The sequence below is a fragment of the Prenolepis imparis genome, unplaced genomic scaffold (genome assembly GCF_030444845.1).
Source record: "Prenolepis imparis isolate NDT839.2.m4 unplaced genomic scaffold, iyPreImpa1.0 SCAF_14, whole genome shotgun sequence".
NCBI classification, from domain to species: domain Eukaryota; kingdom Metazoa; phylum Arthropoda; class Insecta; order Hymenoptera; family Formicidae; genus Prenolepis; species Prenolepis imparis.
In genome coordinates this window covers 6,512,457-6,532,489 of record NW_028141172.1, presented here as the reverse complement: position 1 = coordinate 6,532,489, position 20,033 = coordinate 6,512,457, and the positions used below count along the sequence as shown (strand labels likewise).

General features: G+C 25.0%; 1 protein-coding gene and 2 long non-coding RNA genes across 4 annotated transcripts in view; 1 reads left to right on the top strand and 2 right to left on the bottom strand.

Annotated features, from left to right (window-relative positions):
• The window catches only part of LOC145945592 (uncharacterized), a 290,305-nt gene extending 289,640 nt beyond the window's left edge, over positions 1–665 (bottom strand). Inside the window, exons 1-2 of the long non-coding RNA XR_014426875.1 lie at positions 659–665; positions 13–62 (exon numbers count right to left, since the gene is read on the bottom strand). This is a non-coding gene — a long non-coding RNA (uncharacterized LOC145945592). The remainder of the gene's footprint in view (positions 1–12; positions 63–658) is intronic.
• An 854-nt stretch (positions 666–1,519) lies between these two features.
• Positions 1,520–5,612, bottom strand: LOC145945660 (uncharacterized). Its single transcript, XR_014426886.1, has 5 exons — positions 5,543–5,612; positions 5,376–5,434; positions 2,144–2,221; positions 1,748–1,837; positions 1,520–1,566 (listed from the first exon to the last, which is right to left on the bottom strand). It is a non-coding gene; the product is annotated as an uncharacterized LOC145945660 (long non-coding RNA).
• Positions 5,613–9,250: 3,638 nt separating this feature from the next.
• Positions 9,251–19,488, top strand: LOC145945650 (aminopeptidase N-like). 2 transcript variants are annotated; one of them, XM_083054724.1, is made up of 13 exons: positions 9,251–9,336; positions 10,387–10,485; positions 10,636–10,817; positions 11,182–11,652; positions 12,527–12,710; positions 13,169–13,328; positions 14,070–14,142; positions 15,394–15,767; positions 16,214–16,503; positions 17,222–17,427; positions 17,877–18,233; positions 18,334–18,403; positions 19,227–19,488. In XM_083054724.1, the coding sequence occupies exons 2-13, from the start codon at positions 10,408–10,410 to the stop codon at positions 19,404–19,406; spliced, it is 2,625 nt and encodes an 874-aa protein (XP_082910850.1). In that variant the 5' UTR covers positions 9,251–9,336; positions 10,387–10,407; the 3' UTR covers positions 19,407–19,488. The 2 variants fall into 2 exon arrangements, with proteins under 2 accessions (XP_082910850.1, XP_082910851.1); XM_083054725.1 differs by lacking the exon at positions 10,387–10,485 and having other exon boundaries at positions 10,769–10,817.
• Positions 19,489–20,033: the final 545 nt, after the last annotated feature.

Below are 20,033 nucleotides of genomic sequence, written 5' to 3'. Positions count from 1 at the left end.
TTTATCACTTACCAATCGATGTTCAACAGCAGAGGAGATAACTGCATCGAAGCTACGTTGATCTGTAACATACAAATAAAATATAAATTATAACAGCGTTTTAAATAATTATTATCTAATTAGTATTTTAATATCTAATTAGTATTTTACACATTAAATTTTATATTCGACGCGTACAATAATCAGTAGATAGGTATATATAATTGAATAATTTTATAAATTTTGTAAAGATTATTTTTTTAAATATAAAAAACTTTTATAATATTTATACATATAGAGTTATTTCTCTCTAATTCTCCTTTATTTAAATTATTCAATATATAAATAGAATTATATAATATCTATGCGTAAAAAAATACGTGATTTATAACAAGTCAAATATTATACATATACATCATATTATATAAATATTATATAAATAATAAACACTCACCACAAAGTTGCTCCGCCTGATGCCTCCTAGTCCTGCTCCTCCTCTCAGGTCAGATTGATCAGGATTGTCCAATAATTCAAGTCAAAGTCTGCTGATTGATGATAACGCGCGATACTTTGAACGACACTCCCGCACTTAACCGCGCGATACTTTGAACGACACTCCCGTACTTGAACGCGCGACACTACCGTCCGATTGTGTCTTATTGTTAGACCGTCGTGTTGCCGATCATATCGCTGAATTTTAAGGCGATGTCAAGCACACCATATGTGCTTCATTAGTAACAACTGTCATTTCTTAATAATTACTATTCTATAATATCGATAACACCCCCCTTTAATGAAAATTATAATAAATTAATATTATATATAAAAGGAATTTTGTACGTTCTTTGTTATGAATCCGCGAAAATTCGATAATCAATTTTAATATATTCGCGGTTTGCAGTTTATTTCCGAATTACACGATAGCGCAATCGATGAATCACAAAAGTAAAAAAAAATAAAATAAAATAACATAATTCGTACTAAAAATTTTAAGATATTATCATGAATTTTTCTGCAAATTTTATATCACTATTACTTTTTCTTTTAGTCCAATATTATTATATACTCTCAAAATATCCGCAAAATATCTGATATGTTATATATTTTAAAATATAACTTTATTTTATATAATGTAAACTCAAATGATCAATCAACATAAATGAATGGATTACAAAATGTATAATATAAAATCTGTACATTATAATAATAAGTAATTATAATTATTTAATCATTTAAAATTTATAATCACACATACAATTAATATAATTGTTAGTATGTTCTTTTAAAATAAATTAGATTGAATATATTATGTATTACTATATAAAATGTTTCTTTTCCTTTTCTTAAACTGTAATTCTTAAACTGTATTCATAATCTTTATTATACTTTTAATCTTTAATAACCCATTCATTTTAAGGTAACGGAACTATCTACAAAATCTACAGTCTATACACAAGCTACAATCTAGATCTACACATTTCCACACAATCTAATTTCTACAAAACCGTTACCTTTTGTAATAAAATAATTTTTCACTCACCGGTCGATGCACAATAGCGAAGTTAACTGCATTGAAGCTACGTTGATCTGTAACATATAAATAAAATTCAAATTATAGAACTGCTCAAAATAATTAATACTTAAAAAAATTATTATTTTGTATGCATTAAATTTTATATTCGATGCATACAAATAATAAACAGCAATATAATTAAAAAATTTTATAAATTTTTATTTAATAATAATTGAATTAATAATAAATACTTACACAATAGTTGCTCCGCTGGTGCCCGACGTCTCTCCCAGACCTCCTCCTCCTCTCAGATTGTCAAGATCATAAGTCGTCAGTTACGTTGATCTGTAACATACAATTAAAATTCAAATTGTAGTAGCGCCAAAAATAATTAATATTTTAGAAAATTATTACTGTACGCATTGGATTTTATTTTCCATGCCTACAATAGAGAGCAAGTAGAAATATAGTTGAATAATTTTATAAATTTTTATTTAATTTATAATTTTTATTTATTTTACAATTATTAAATTTTTATTAAATTTATAATTATTTTTTTATTTGATTTATAATAATTTTATTATTTTATTTTATTTTATTTTATAAATTTTTATTTAGTAATTGAACTAAATAAAGTCAATAAATACTCACTCCATGATTGTTCGACTGGTGCCCAATGTCTCCCACACCTCCTCCTCTCAGATTATCAAGACAGTCAGTTATGTTGATCTGTAACATATAAATAAAATTCAAATTGTAGCAGCACACAAAATATATAAATATTCAGATGGGACCAATATCGTAAATATGATTTTATTACATAATGAAACAAGAGTCAAATTCTGAATGAAAATGCATTCAATGTTATTCAAATAAGTAATTAAAATGATTAACCTTATCACACATCTAATTTAATTAAATTATATAAATATTCAGATGGAACCAATATCGTAAAAATGAAATTATTACATAATGAAGCAAGAGTCAAATTCTTAATAAAAATGCATTCAATGTCTTTCAAATAACTAATTAAAATGATTAAATTGATCAAACATCTAATTTAATTAAATTATATAAATATTCAGATGGAACCAATATCATAAAAATGAATTTATTACATAATAAAACACGAGTTAAATTCTAAATGAAAATGCATTCAATGTCTTTCAAATATATAATTAAAATGATTGAAATAATCTTAGATCTCAGTTATTTAAATTATATAAATATTTAAATAGAACCAATATCGTAAAAATAAATTTATTACATAATGAAGCAAGAGTCAAATTCTTAATGAAAATGCATTCAATGTCTTTCAAATAAGTAATTAAGATGATTGAAATAATCTTAGATCTCAGTTAATTAAATTATATAAATATTTAAATAGAACCAATATCATAAAAATGAATTTATTACATAATAAAACACGAGTTAAATTCTAAATGAAAATGCATTCAATGTCTTTCAAATATATAATTAAAATGATTGAAATAATCTTAGATCTCAGTTAATTAAATTATATAAATATTTAAATGGAACCAATATCATAAAAATGAATTTATTACATAATAAAACACGAGTTAAATTCTAAATGAAAATGCATTCAATGTCTTTCAAATAAATAATTAAGATGATTGAAATAATCTTAGATCTCAGTTAATTAAACTATATAAATATTTAAATGGAACCAATATCATAAAAATGAATTTATTACATAATAAAACACGAGTTAAATTCTAAATGAAAATGCATTCAATGTCTTTCAAATAAGTAATTAAGATTATTGAAATAATCTTACATCTCAGTTATTTAAATTATATAAATATTTAAATAGGACCAATATCGTAAAAATGAAATTATTACATAATGAAGCAAGAGTCAAATTCTTAATAAAAATGCATTCAATGTCTTTCAAATAACTAATTAAGATGATTGAAATAATCTTAGATCTCAGTTAATTAAATTATATAAATATTTAAATGGAACCAATATCATAAAAATGAATTTATTACATAATAAAACACGAGTTAAATTCTAAATGAAAATGCATTCAATGTCTTTCAAATATATAATTAAAATGATTGAAATAATCTTAGATCTCAGTTAATTAAATTATATAAATATTCAGATGGGACCAATATCGTAAAAATGAATTTATTACATAATGAAGCGATAGTCAAATTCTTAATGAAAATGCATTCAATGTCTTTCAAATAAGTAATTAAAATGATTAAATTGATCAAACATCTAATTTAATTAAATTATATAAATATTCAGATGGGACCAATATCGTAAAAATGAAACTATTAAATAATGAAGCAGGAGTCAAATTCTTAATGAAAATGCATTCAATGTCTTTCAAATAAGTAATTAAAATGGTTAAACTTATCAAACATCTAAATTAATTATATAAACATTCAGATGGGACCAATATCGTAAAAATAAAACTATTAAATAGTGAAGCAAGAGTCAATTTCTTAATGAAAATGCATTAATGTCTTTCAAATAAGTAATTAAGATGATTGAAATAATCTTAGATCTCAGTTAATTAAATTATATAAATATTTAAATAGAACCAATATCATAAAAATGAATTTATTACATAATAAAACACGAGTTAAATTCTAAATGAAAATGCATTCAATGTCTTTCAAATATATAATTAAAATGATTGAAATAATCTTAGATCTCAGTTATTTAAATTATATAAATATTTAAATAGAACCAATATCGTAAAAATAAATTTATTACATAATGAAGCAAGAGTCAAATTCTTAATGAAAATGCATTCAATGTCTTTCAAATATATAATTAAAATGATTAAATTTATCACACATCTAATTTAATTAAATTATATAAATATTCAGATGGGACCAATATCGTAAAAATGAAATTATTACATAATGAAGCAAGAGTCAAATTCTTAATAAAAATGCATTCAATGTCTTTCAAATAAATAATTAAGATGATTGAAATAATCTTAGATCTCAGTTAATTAAATTATATTAATATTTAAATAGAACCAATATCGTAAAAATGAATTTATTACATAATAAAGCACGAGTTAAATTCTAAATGAAAATGCATTCAATGTCTTTCAAATATATAATTAAAATGATTAAATTGATCAAACATCTAATATAAATTATATAAATATTCAGATGGGACCAATATCGTAAAAATGAAATTATTACATAATGAAGCAAGAGTCAAATTCTTAATGAAAATGCATTCAATGTCTTTCAAATAAGTAATTAAGATAATTAAACTTATCATACATCTAATTTAATTTAATTATATAAATATTCAGATGGAACCAATATAGTAAATATGAAATTATTACATAATAAAGCAAGAGTCAAATTCTTAATGAAAATGCATTCAATGTCTTTCAAATAAGTAATTAAAATGATTAAACTTTTCACACATCTCATTTAATTAAATTCCATAGAATCGTTTTCATTAGAGACTTTTTAGAAGTCATTAAAATATTCATGAGATTGTTAATACGAATGCTTATTGAAAATATATATAATGTATAATTTAAATTTCTTTCTGAGCTAATTTAAAAAATAGATTTTTTTAACCAATGTTATATTATTGCGTTTTTTGAAAAAAAAAGAAAAAAGAATAATTTTAAGATATTTATGAAATTTTTAATGCGAGTGCTTATCGAAAATATTATAAATTTAAATATATGTATATATGTATAATGTAAATTTATTTCTGAACTAATCTCAAAAATCAATTTATATCCTAAACAATATTATGTTATTATTATATTAGCGGTTTTTATGTGCTGACTAATATATATTTCAAATAAATGGCAATGATATAAATTCGATGATAGGTATAATTAGTTAAATAAAATCAATTTACTCACCGGTCGTTGAAACGCGGTTATATTTTCGTTGATTGTTGCGTCGCTTCGGAAAGTCGTTCCTATAAATAATATTATATTATTATTATATGAGCGATTTTCATATGCTAGCTATATATTTCAGGTAAATGACAATGATATAATCAGGTAAATAAAGTCAATTTGCTCACCAGTCGTTGAAACGCTGCCATATTCTCGTTGATTGTTGCGTCGTTTCGGAAATCGTTCGCCGAGATGCATTTCCATTGACCAGGCATTACAGATTTCGATTTCCCGCATTAAATAATACGATAGAACGATCACCCGTTACTTTGTACGGCGTTCTCGACACCGATTGCACGCACTACGCACCGGATTGCATAAATAACAACGGATAAATAACGACGATATATAACCATCCGCCACTTTCGATATTCGCGATATGTAGTGAAGTAGTACGCTGTGACGTAGTACATCGTGACGTAGTGCAACACTTTGTGCGAACTTCGCGCGGTTCGCGCGCGACACAATCATCTGAAAACGATAAATTATGTATTGATTAAATATCTCACATCCAAAATATAGTTTTCCCAAAGCACAAAAGCTTGAACGCGATGCGATTCGTACAAATAAATGACGCCAAATGATACATACCTCTTAATAAATAGAATGTTCAATGAGATCGATCGATTCGGAGAAAAAGCGGCTAAGCGGCGTAGCCCGGCGGATGCAGACTGTCGTAGGTTGATTAACCGTGATCGCACGAGTTAATTAATACTTTCTGCTAATTGCCCGTGGCACGATTCAATACTCCCAACATTCGTTTGTACGCGGAATTCATTCTTAACGGGAAAAACGCGTGAAAAATGCGGAGCCGATTGAGCGCGATACCGCGACTAACGCGAGGACGCGAGGGACGAAGGACGTGACGTAGTAACTACGTAAGTCGACACTCAGCGCGCCGCGCGCCAAATTCAAAAACCATTATAGGCTGTAACTTTTGTACTTGAACCATCGTCTAAATTATTACTGTGTATCTAAATTTAAATTATATACGATTCAATATTTCGATTTCGTAATCACTGCGATTGTAATTTCAAGTGTGTAATTTATACGTGTGTGTACGGAACCTGACATTCATACATATTAATTTCAAATTTCGAAAAACTGATTAAAGATATAATCGCGATTGAATGTATTAAGTAATATTCCAATGATCGTCCATCAATATTTCATGCAATTATGAATATCGTAATGTATCATGCTCGTTAGCAATTAAACAGATTGTACTTATAATTAATATCTAATTTGTAGGCTGGTATTCTGATGGTACCATCATAATGTGTAGACAATATGCTGTTAAAATATATGAAAGAATAATTTTTGGCGCGTCTTAAAATATTGAAAATTAAAACTTTTAAGCCGCGAATCTCATACGGCGCACAATTATATTACGTATATTGTATCAAAAAATTTGTAGGCTGTTATGGTTATGGTACCATCATATTGTGCAAACAATACACTGTTAAAATATATGAAAAAATAATTTTTGGCGCGTTTTATAATATTGAAAATTAAAATTTTTAAGCCGCGGATTCTTATGCGGCGCGGATTCATTTTATGTATATTAGCTCAAAAAGTTAGTACGCTGGTATGCTTATGGTACCAAAATAATTTGCAAACAATGCACTGTTGAAATATGTAACAGATTAATTTTTAGCTTTGTTTAAAATATTAAAATTCGATACTTTAAAGCCGCGAACCTATTAAAACTTTGATTTATATTATGTGTATTACATGAAAAAAATTGTAGGCTTGAATCTATTTGGTACAAAAATAATCTGCGTATAATGTACTATTAAGAAAAACAATCAATTAATTTTTAACTTTTTTTAACATATTAAAAATCGATACTTTATTAATGCGAACCCTATATAACGAAGAATTATACTATGCGTGTATTAAACAAAAAAATTTGTATGCTCGAATCTGTTTGATATAATATAAATATCTGCATAAAATGTATTATTAAAAAAAAACATTCGATTAATTTTTGCTTTTTTTAGAATATTCAAAATTGAAACTTTATAACCGCGGACTCTATATGAAGCAGAATTATATTATGTGTACTAAACGAAAAAATTTGTAAGCTCGAATATATTTGGTATAAAAGTAATCTGCATAAAATGTACTATTAAAAAGAACAAGCGATGAATTTTTGTCTCTTATTAAAATATTAAATATCTATACTTTATTGCCGCTGACCTATAAAACTCAGACTTATATTATGTGTATTATATAAAAAAACTTGTACGCTTGAATCTGTTTAGTATAAAAGTAATCTGCATACAATGTACTATTAAAAAACAAGCGATGAATTTTTTGCTTTTTTTAGAATATTTAAAGATGAAACTTTGTAGCCGCGAACCCTACACTGCACAGATCTATATTATGTATATTATATAAAATAATTTGCATGCTCGTATTTATTTAATATACAGAGCCAATAATTTATCGCTTGTTTTCTACAATAGTACGTTTGCACATTATTTTTATATCAAATAGATACGAGCGTGCAAAGTCATTGTGAGAGATACAAAATTATCTTAAATTTATTAGAATAAATTATTTGGATAATTTATTAGAATAAATTATTTGGATAATTTATTAGAATAAATTATTTGGATAATTTATTAGAATAAATTAAGATTAATTGGGTAATCACTAATCATCTTCTCATCTTTCCAATTTTTGAAAGAAGATATTGTAAAAGTAGTATCGAGACTGCGACCTAACAAAATATTCCAAAAACGTGGTACTTTTTGACTGATCACAATATTTGGATGTATCCTGCTAGCAGCTGGAACACGTCTTATCAACGCGAGAACAATCTTCTCTCGCATTTAGCTTCAGCGAGAAAGCGTTTGCTAGAGGTTGAACTAAATTCGCGGGATAAACCCTTCAAGGTTTCGATGATAAACCCATGAAGTGGGATAGTATACCTTGCTGTTTTCGGATTCCGCGAGATGACGACAGCAACATGGGATGAAGATATCTTCTCGCGTTTGCGGTTTTATACGAGATAAAATTTATCGATGGCTGTAACTTCATAAATCATTTAACAATTTCGAATTTTGCAGTCATATTTCTAATTTATGTTGTGTATATTTTTTATTAGAAAATTTCCAAGATATATATTGCATTGTTTGTTTAAATAAGACTACTTACGTATAGCTTTTGATTATTATAGTCATATTATATAGTTGAAAGCTCTTTAATATTGAAATATCTATGTTTTAAATGAAAAAAAACATGATATCAAAGAATAAATTTAATCAAAAACAATTGTTTGTTTGTTTGTTTGTGTGAAAAAAACATTTTCAATATAATAATACAAAGTAAGAAAACGATATTATCATCAAGAAGTTAATATTATGTAAGAAAAAATCATATTGTGATTTACGGTAATTTTATAATTTAACTTTCTTTTTGAGCGTTAAGGATTAAACGCAAATAGTAATGTATAAATTAAAAAAAAAAGAATTTTTTCTTGAGACTAAATAGTTGCGTATTTCTTCTAAACGATCATGTATTTTCTTTAAACCAATTGATTTTTTCGTAACTACTTATACTTTTTTCGTATAACTGTATTGATAACATCATTGAGGATTGAATATTTTTCAAGATATTTTATAGTTTATGTAAAATTATATTAAATTGAAATAAAAAATTTTCTGTAAATTATATTCACCTTTGGGAAAATATTGGTAATCTGAATTCTTAAGCTACATTCTGTTCTGATTAGGTAGTCGACAATTCGCAGTATGACACAACCTTCAAGGAGATATTTATTTGACATTGTGTATTTCATATGATACCGTCAGTATTCGATGGTCGTTCGAAAAGGTAAAATCGAGATTGAGTGATACTTTTGTTTAGCACGTTTAGCTAATATAAAATAACAGCTCGTGATTCAACAAATAATGTAAGTAAAATAATGTAAATTTAAATATTTCTTTTTACATATATATGAATAAAAATGTGTAGAGGAAAAGATAACACATGATTACAGATATTTATTTTCTTAACAAAATATTATTCTGTTTCTAAGAAATCATTTTATATTCTATTTATTTCAATTATTGTCTCTAGTCTCTCCACATTGCAGTTTAGGTAAAAACATTTAAATTTTGATTGTAAGAACATTTCACAATTATTATAATAAGTTACAAAAACAAATAGCTTTGTTTAATTTATTTAATTTCTAATAGATATTAAAAGTCAATGTCTCACGTATAATTATGTTAAACTATGTTAAATATTTGATAAATATAAAAAAAACAGACAGGCATAATGAATATTAATTTTTCTAGTACGAGAAATGTGTATACAATGATAATGAAAAGTTTTTTTGCGTCTTTTGTTTAAGCTTGATTAGATTTGCTCATGAAACATATATAAAACAAAATTTAAAATAAATTTAGCAGTTTGCAACAGCTTTCTCTTTGTTTTTATTTCTACAATAAGAATAAACTATAGATTTCCAGTACTGGCAGTGAATTTTGGAACGTAGCCTATTTGTATATATGACATACAAATGACACATATAAATCTGATATTAATACTGATAAACATATATAAAACCAATAACAGACAAAGCCCAATTATTAGAAAAAATTGTTTTATATTAAAAATTGTTATATTATTCCTGTGTTAAAATCTAAATACATTATATATTTTTAAATTTGAATACAGTTTTGAAAAAACTTTATCTTCGTTAAAAAGCTTTATTTCAGGTTAAAATAAAAGTCTCTAAAAAAAATTTAAGTTTTGACATTTATATGAAATTCATTTTTTAGAGAAAATGCTAAAAAGTATAATAATTATTATATGTATATGTTGCAACATATGGCATTTTAATTATAAATATGTTTATCTTTCCTCGGACAGAAGTCGGCAGTTTTGCATTTTTCTTATATTTACTTGTTGTCTATTTCTGTTTCTTATTTCAATCTTAATTAAAATGTGTTTGCAGATATTTAAAGCAAAAACTGACATGATGTTCCCAAAGCTGTCATTAATTATTTTATTACACGTAGTAGTAATGGCAATGACTTTTTCGTCGAACTGTCTGGTACCATTTCATTATAATTTGAAACTAAAATTAGAATCAAGAGAAAAGTTGAAGGGCGAGTCCAATATCTTAGTTTCCTTAAATTGTGCAACTCAAAACATAACTTTTCAAGTATCAAATTTGATAACTATATTGAAAATGAATATAAAGTCGGTAATGAATTCAAAATTCTATACACCAAATTCTATAGAAAGGTTAACAAATGGTACTGCCGTTTTTAATTTCACTGATCAATTAGAGCCTGAAAACAACTTTGAATATGGATCTTATTTTGTGAATATAGAATTTGAAAACCTCATATCTGCACGTTGGTACGAACATAAACAGGAAGAGTGAGTAAATATAAAGATATATTAAAAATAAGCAATAAATAAGTATATATAAATAATATATAAATATATGTATAAGTGCATACAATATAAATACATATATATATATATATATATATATATATTTAAATATATATAAAATTAATATTATATTTGTTTTGTTGAGTTTGTGTATGTATGTGTATGTGTAATAAAATACATATGTCATAATAAATAATAATGAATAATGAGCGATAAATATTATCATTTTTTTAAACATTATTTATATATTGCACTGGCACATTCTGCAATGTTTTTTAAATAATTGTTGTAATGGTAATTGCTGAAACGTTGTCACTTTCTAGAGCATTTTATTAAAATGTGATAGGTGGATGATCCTGATAATAAATCAGCCGCGAACAGCCCGAGAATTATTCCCATGTTTCGACGAGCCGAAATTAAGTGTCACCTTTAATATTTCTGTAGAACATGACAAAGAATATAAAGCTTTATCGAACATGCCGACACGAGAATACGAATTTGAAGCCAACGATACGATAATGCTTACTCATTTTGAAACGACACCTAGAATATCTCCCAACAACGTAGCAGTTTTGATATATAAAAATCACGTTGTGCATCCGATTAACGTTTATAATAGGAAAGGGACTGCTATCACGACGTGGTGCAGACCGGAATTGGCACGCTACTTGAAATTCGGTTTAAATGTTGCTGCAATGATAGCTTTGCGTTTAAAAAGCGGAGAGAATATCCTGAAAGATGTTTCAAAAGTGGATTATGTCGCCGTTCCGAATTTCGAGAACAAAATCTGGTGGACCTGGGGTCTGGTTATTTACAAGTAATACATACATTCTAGTAATGATTGTAAACATATATAAATATATATTTAAAATGTTATATTATTATTTTTAAAATTCAAAATTCAAAGATATGCATTCGACTTCTATTGTTACATCTGATGGCTTAATTAAATAGAGACTTATACGGGATTTATCCAATTATTTATTTATTTTAAAAATTTAGAGAATAGTATATTTTATGTAATTTGGAAATATGTGTTTTTATCGTTGCGCGCAAGTAATTTCTAAGCAATTATAATAAATTATTATAAAACACATACATATATATAATATTTACTTATAAACCAATAACCGAATAACTTACATTTATATGTAATAGCCATATAATAATTGAGAAATTTGTTTGTTGTTATACCAAACTAAGAATTCATATATTATCAACGATTTGACACAATTTTGAGTTTTTATGTTAAATATATAAGTTTCTGTTCTTATTATTAAACTCATTGTATAAGTACAATTTGTATATTTTTTTTATATTAATTGAAAATTCGCAAGAAAACATATTCTGTCACTTCGAGAAATAAAAATGATAACCAAAAATATTGAAAAATATAATTATCATACTTATTTCAATCTTGAGAAAGAAAAAAATAAAGTTAAAATAATTACATATAAAATACATTGATTAAATTGTTACAAAAACTAACAACTCTTTGTTTATTAATGTTTAATTAATCTATTCTTAAGTTTATTAAAATACTAGTTATTTATGACAATATACTTAAATTATATTTAGTTGATAAACATATGTGAAAGCATTCAATTTTTACATAAACAAAATTTGCAAAATTATAACAAAATGGTTTGAAATAATAAAAATATTAATCATTATTTACAAACAATTTTTAGTGAAGCAGATATTACCTACAACGAGAAATTACATCTTCCTGCGCATAAATTTATAATAATGCACTTAGTAGCTCAAGATATAATATCTCAATGGTATGGCTACCTCTTCGATCCGCTTCATTTATCTCACTGGTGGTTAAACGAGGGTTTTATTCTGTTTTTTGAAATGTATATCGTTGATCAGGTTTGTATTCTAACATTAATTTCTAACGTTAATTATAAGAGAATTTTGGTTGAAATTTGGTTGTGACAAGCTAAGAAATTTTGAAAATGCCTTTTCATTTGATGAAGGTATAGAAGGAATGTTATTATATTATTTTTTTCACGATCTTGCAATATCATCACTATTTGAATAAGAACATTATAGAGCAGATAAAAAATTTACTTAAAATTTGTTATTGGATTTTAAGAAGAATTTGCATTTATATTTCCTAATTCAACAATAATATATTTCATCAAATTGTTTAATAATTGTATACACATTTTAGTAGAAAATTGAAAAATTATTTTAATTTAAATGAATATATAAAACAGTAACGGTTTCTTTAGAAATAGCTAATAATTTTATACATTATTACTTATTATTAATGTGATTTTTTTATAACATTTTATATTTATTCGGATACATTTATATGGCTGCAGGCTTTACCAGATTCCCGCATGATGGATTTGTTCGTAGTTCAGGCTAAATATGAGTCTCTGTTTCTAACAACAAACGTCACAATGGATACAAATAATTTTACGAAAGATGCATACGATATATTTAAAATTAATTCAATTTTTACTTTTTCTTCTTTTAAAGGTATGTATGTATGTATGTACATTTAAATTATGAATTAAGAATTAATTAAAATATATATTAATATACATACATATAAATTTTTTTTAATTTTTAAAATATTTTCTTTGAAAAATACATTTAAAGATAAAAAGAATGACCACCTTATTAATGACAATATTTATTTTTCTTCAAGTTATAAATATTTGAAATTCTCGGAAATTGTTAAAATCAATTTTTTTAGAAAAATGTGTAATTTGGAAATCGATAGAGATAAAAATCTAAAAAATTCATAAAAGCTACTTTTAATAGATACAAAAACAAAAAAAAACGAAGCAAGTAAAAAATGGTCGGGAAAAAAGGGGTTGATTTGGCGTAGAATACCCCATATATATATTTACACACATATACAGATATATATTAATATAAAAAATTTTGTAAATAATATAATTAAATAATAATTACATTGCCACAATCATAAACCTATATCAATAATAACAAATTAATCAAATGCAATTTTATATTTATTCTATCTTATTTGCTTATATTTTTGTTTGAAATAATTTTTTTTATATTATAATTAGTTCTCTCTTTCTTTCTTCTCTCTCTCTCTCTCTCTCTCTCTCTCTCTCTCTCTCTCTCTCTCTCTCTCTCTCTCTCTCTCTTTCCCTCTCCCTTTTTCTTTCTCTTATATATTTAGTGTTATTAGTTATGTTTACATGTGAACATCATGTATGCAATTACGCATACTTTATATTTTTATAGGAGCCCTTATATGGCGCATGTTAGAAAGTGTATCTTCCTATATATTTTGGACATCTATCGATACGTATATAGAGTGAGTGTTACTTATGTTGTATTATAGTAATTATAAGAATTTTCTTAAATATAGACTCCCATAAGGCTTTTTTCTAATATAAATCTTCATTAAATATTCTATTAATTAACCTTGTTTATTTTAATTAGTGTTATAATTATGTAACACACAAAAGCATAAAATTATCTTCACAAAGGAACAAAAAACAAAACAAAAATGTATTTTTTCTCAGATGACATATAATGCATAATTTATTGTAATATGGATTGCCTGGTTTTAATACAAATTTAAATTTGTTAGAAGTGTATCTCTGTGTATTTTACTCGTTACTTGATTCATTTAATTTACGCGGGATCGAGCCACCGCGAAAAGCCAGATCTCTTGTTTTAGTTTCCTTTATTACGTACGGCTCCTCAGTCTGTCTGTGTTCTTCGTTGGTTGCATCCGGACATGCTCACTGTCGAAACACTTTCTTTCATACTTTTGTTATTCCGGTGTGCCCAGACATTTATAGTGATCTTAATGAACTTACATTTACACTCAATCTAAAATTGTGTTACTCTGCCTAATTCCAACAAAGTCCAACTGGCAATAATAAGAATCTTAATTGTAACCATTTTTTATGAGATCTAATATATGAAGTAATACTTAAATCATATTATGTAAAGTTATTAAACAATATTATGTTATCCATATTATATGTAAGAGCAAAAATGTATATTAAATACTTTTCTAAAGATGATAAAAAATACACGCTAAGTTTATGAAAGTGTATCCAATAATTCAAATTTGCTTATACAACAAACAGAATAATAAAAAATTGGTAAATGCTGTTAAAATATAAAACTGTCAACAAAATTGTTTAAAAAACAGTTAAGAACTATTATAATAAAAATATATAAAGACAAATACTCAGATAAAATACACAAAAATACATGAATGTATTGCACATTTTTTATATAAAAATAACTCTAAAATCTAAAATATGCAAATAAAAAATTAAGTATTTTATTTAAAAAATAGAATTATGGTTTGCATTAAAATATTAGCATTATTTTATGCAATTTGCTGAATTGAACTTTATTTTGTAAGAAAATTGATCATTGTTTTAAATCAATTGACCTTTATATATATTCAAAGTCAACATAAATATCAAAGTCAAAGTTATTCAAGCTGCATCCGTTAAAACGAATAATAATAATTTTATATTTTCTTAATGCGAATCAATTATATTATGTTGCATTTATTGCCACAATATGTTAAACTTTACAGTCTTCCCAACTTTAATTCTCCGGATGATCTGTGGAACATTATGGAGAATGAGACAGAAAAAAACGATATTTACGATGTATGTTACCTTCAGAACGTGAAAAAAATGATGAATATTTGGTCTACACAAAAGTATTGTCCTGTGCTAAATGTGACACGAGATTATTCTAACGGTCAAGTGATAATATCGAAAGATTTCGGCGACAATTTCAATGAAACACCATATTATATACCCGTCACTTATACTATGGACACAAACATCAATTTTGACATAAATTGGCCAAATTTTAATGATTGTTTAACGAACTCAACACCGACGTTGGAAATACCCCTTGATAGAGAAGTTAAATGGATCATTGTCAACATACAACAAACTGGTAAATATTAAATAAATAATAATATAAATTATAATATATTAATATTATCTCTCTTTCTCATTACAAAAATTCTTTTTATATTACACATATTTATGCTTTTTTTTAATAATTTTGGAATTATAATACAAAATATAATATTTCTTAAATTATTTTGCATTATTACCATTAAATATGTACGTTAAGGTGGATAATATTTTCTAGTTGTAATTAATTTAAATTTATACAATTTTGTACACCATTTTTATTTTTTCAGAGATTACTTATTTAATTTAATTATGGCACCTTTTTATTATTACATGTATGTTTGTACATATATGTTCAATTTCTACAAAAATTAATTTATATAGGTTTAAAACAATATGCAAAAATAAAATTAATGTAATTCGAAATTTTTTTTTATATTATACATTTAAAAAAATTGATTAAATTTATCTGTTTAATAATAGGATACTATCGCGTCAACTATGATAAGGAGAATTGGCAAAGACTTGCACGTTATTTAAATTCTACAAACTATACTAATATACATGTTCTTAATCGAGCGCAAATCATCGATGACGCATTTTATATGGCGATGAATGGAAAACTTGATTTCTCCATATTCTGGGAACTTGCAAGCTACTTGTCGCGGGAGAAAGATTACATAGCATGGTACCCTATGATCAAAGCTTTTGAATATACATCGGTTATTTTTGCATTTTCAAATAAACCAGATGACCTTCCCAATTCGCTCCAGGTACTGTCAATAATAAAGTACGAGGTACATTTTTAAAGTAAGGTCCGTTTTAAAATAAAAAAAGATCTTAACATATAAAAATAATTTAATACAACGAAAAAACTTCTACAAGCTTACTTTATTTTTCCATGTAATCTTTATTGACTTTCACGCATTTCTGATATCGTTTCAACAGCTTCCTAATTCCATTGTCTTAAAAGTCTGCCGCCTTTGTTTTGACCCAGTTAGTAACGCTGTTCTAAATTCAAAAATTCTGATATCAAAAATGCGTAGAATCAATGATAATTATGTGGAAAAATAAAGTAAGCTTGTAGACATTTTTTGGATATAATAAATTTCTTTATATGTTAATATCTTTTTTTTATTTTAAAACGGACCTTACTTTAAAAATACGCTTTGTACATCAATAAAATTGTGTTTTGTGTTGTATATTAGGTCAAAAGGATACAAATTTGTATCATTAACAAAGATATATGATAACAATTTTATATCATAATTCTAACTTGCTTAAATAGTAAGTTGTTAGGTAATTAAAAATAAAATAATAAACATAATTATATAATTCGGAAATCTTATAATAATGTGCTGTTTTTTAATCACTTACGAAAATACAATAATTCTAGTCAATAAGTATATTTTTTGCATGTATATTATATATGTGTTTCTAACTAATTTTAATACTGAAATTTATAAAAAGTTATTTTTTATCAAATTTCAGGAAGTATTAGAGAAAATAAGAAACCTGTTTCTACTTATACCCCAGGATACGTACAATCAAATGATACAAACTAACAACGACCTTGATAAATCTTTAAAACAAGAACTCGCAAGAATCGCATGTATTATCAATAATGCTTTTTGCATTAAAGCAGCTGAACGTCAAGTAGAATTATATTTACATAATACTACAGAAAATATGTACTCGTAAGTGTTTTTTAATCATTATATTTCTCACTATTTCTTTAAATTTTGTACGCTTATATTTGATATATTTAATACTGGAGAAAGAAACCATGCAAAATTAAATATAAATACATGGGTGTATATATTTATGTATATACACTCAATAAAAAAAATAAAAAAAATTGGACAAATAGTAAAAAATTGTGAAAGTTGGAGAATTCATAACTTAGCTAATAATTATGCTATTGAGGTGCTTAAAAAGCAAAAATAAAGCTTCAAGTCTGTAGTCTGTTTGAGAAAATTTTAGTGCCGATTAAGTGGAATGATCAGTTATGCAATGACAAATAACAGAGTGAGAATTGCAAAACTGATAAATAGATGGTCCATTTTCGTGAATTGCACGGCGTAAATTAGTTGACGTAGCTCAGTGGGATAGAAAGCACGTGAAAATTCTTTTCTGTATTGCGCAGAATTTTACCTGGGTGGCAGAAATGGACTTACTGTAATGGTTTAAAGAATGCGAATACGAGTACATGGATGGCTGCATGGCGGGAAGCATCCAGGATATACAAAGAAAGATCTGAATATAAAATGTTGGAGGGCCTTATTTGTTCCGAGGATCCCCAAATAATCATTTATTATCTGTTCCAATTAGCAAACTTTAAACATGAATTTATAGATAAAGAAAAAAAAACAATAGCAAAAGAAATAGAGCGTAAAGTTGAGTCTTTAACTGCTAATATTTTTCTTTTTGCTCTATCGAAACATGCTAAGAACATTATAATACTCCAAAAATTATTGGAACATTATAAAATACTAGAGTTTAGGCAAGAACATTTTTTTAAATAGAATTATATTGTTTATTATCATAAAAATTTATTATGTATGTATTAATAAAAATTTTATATATACTATTTGTTCTTATAGCCATGTCAATATAAACGCAGTATTAATTGTGGCTGTGAATAATGCATATTCATCCGAACAACTTAACGAGGTAAATTTTATACTTATTTAAAGTTTTCATTACAATATTAATTATTTATTAATATGTATTAAATATATTATATTATATTATATATATTTAACGGATGTTTTCTTTTATGTATATAATGTACGTATTTTTCTTTTTTATATTGATAGATATTTTGTACAGGGTGTTTTATTTTAATTTTTCCAGGAACATATTTTCGGAATTAAACAAAATACGAAAAAAGTGTCAATTTAAAAATGGTAAAATTTCAAGTGGGAAAGAAATTGTCGCTACTGACTGATTTCTAAGGAGGCGATTTTTGAGGTCATTTGGAGATCATTTATGTTTTATTTTCTAAAAAGACAGCTACCTTAATTTTTTTGAATAAATAAATTCTTTGCAATATCTAGCGTAAAAAGTTATTAGGATAAGATGACCAAAAAGTGAATAGTTTACGAGATATTTTATACTTTAGTTTGACATAATTTTACATAAATTATGAAATATTTTGTAAAATATTCATTTTTTGATTATTCTACTTCAATACTTTTATGCATAAAATAATAAAAGAAATCAATTGGTGTAAAAAAAACACAGAGTTGTTTATAAGTAAAGTATGTAGCTGCTAACTGTTAATTAGATACTTTTACAAGCGTCAACTTATTTCCTCCTTGAAATCTTACAACTTTTATTTAATCATTTTTGTTAGTATCTTGCTTAATTTCACTTGTATTTCGATATAATTACTTACGCTTACTGTTTAATAATCTTGCATTTGTTTTTTATTATTATTAATTACGAAATTATTAATTGATAAATATCAAATTTAAAATAATATTCATTTCAGATATTTCAATTTGTGAGAACATTACATATATTACCACCATTACGTTTGGAACATATTAAACACACGATCAGAATACGTAGTCGTCAGATAGTTGACCAGAAGACATTTTTTCATAATTTGTATCACAAGTCCAAGCTTCATTCAATTATTATAAGTTCAACTGTAACACATTTACCTTAACAGCTGCAATTGTAAAACACCCATTATTTATTATATTTTCAAAAATATATCATAAATATTTAAAATAATTTCTTACATGTTTATATAATGCTATACATATTTATTATTTAATTCTAAAAATACTTCTATGTCAATTTGATTTGAATTATTTTCTTGATTGTTCTTAGTTATATTGTATTATATTTTAAATGTATTTAACGTTAAATGAGCTTTCATATTATTAGTTTTATTATTTATATAAGCATAAATAAATGCCTTATTAAATATTAATACTGCGAGATATGTACTATAAAATAAATATAAGATATTCAATTTAATATACATATACATATAAATTATAGACATTAACATTTTGATGAGTTATTATTAATACTTACTTAGTACATTTAATGTAATAATTAATATTAATATATTAGCATTACTATTTTATATTAATTTGTGTATTAATTTTTATTATAATGTAATAGTTAATATTAATATTAGCATTACTGTTTTATATTAATTTTTATAACAATTAGTATTTGATTATTATTAATATATATATTTATAATATATATTGTTTTGATTTTTTGTGATTTCCCTGCTCGCGATTTTGATTCTCGTATAAATCTTATATAATTGCTTTGG

Excerpts from the sequence above, each read along its gene's own strand:
- LOC145945650 (XM_083054724.1), top strand. The coding sequence starts at position 10,408 with ATGATGTTCCCAAAGCTGTCATTAATTATTTTATTACACGTAGTAGTA. Across the intron at positions 10,486-10,635 it reads CTTTTTCGTCGAACTGTCTG|TCGGTAATGAATTCAAAATT; the intron begins GTACCATTTCAT and ends ATGAATATAAAG. Across the intron at positions 18,234-18,333 it reads TATAAAATACTAGAGTTTAG|CCATGTCAATATAAACGCAG; the intron begins GCAAGAACATTT and ends TTGTTCTTATAG.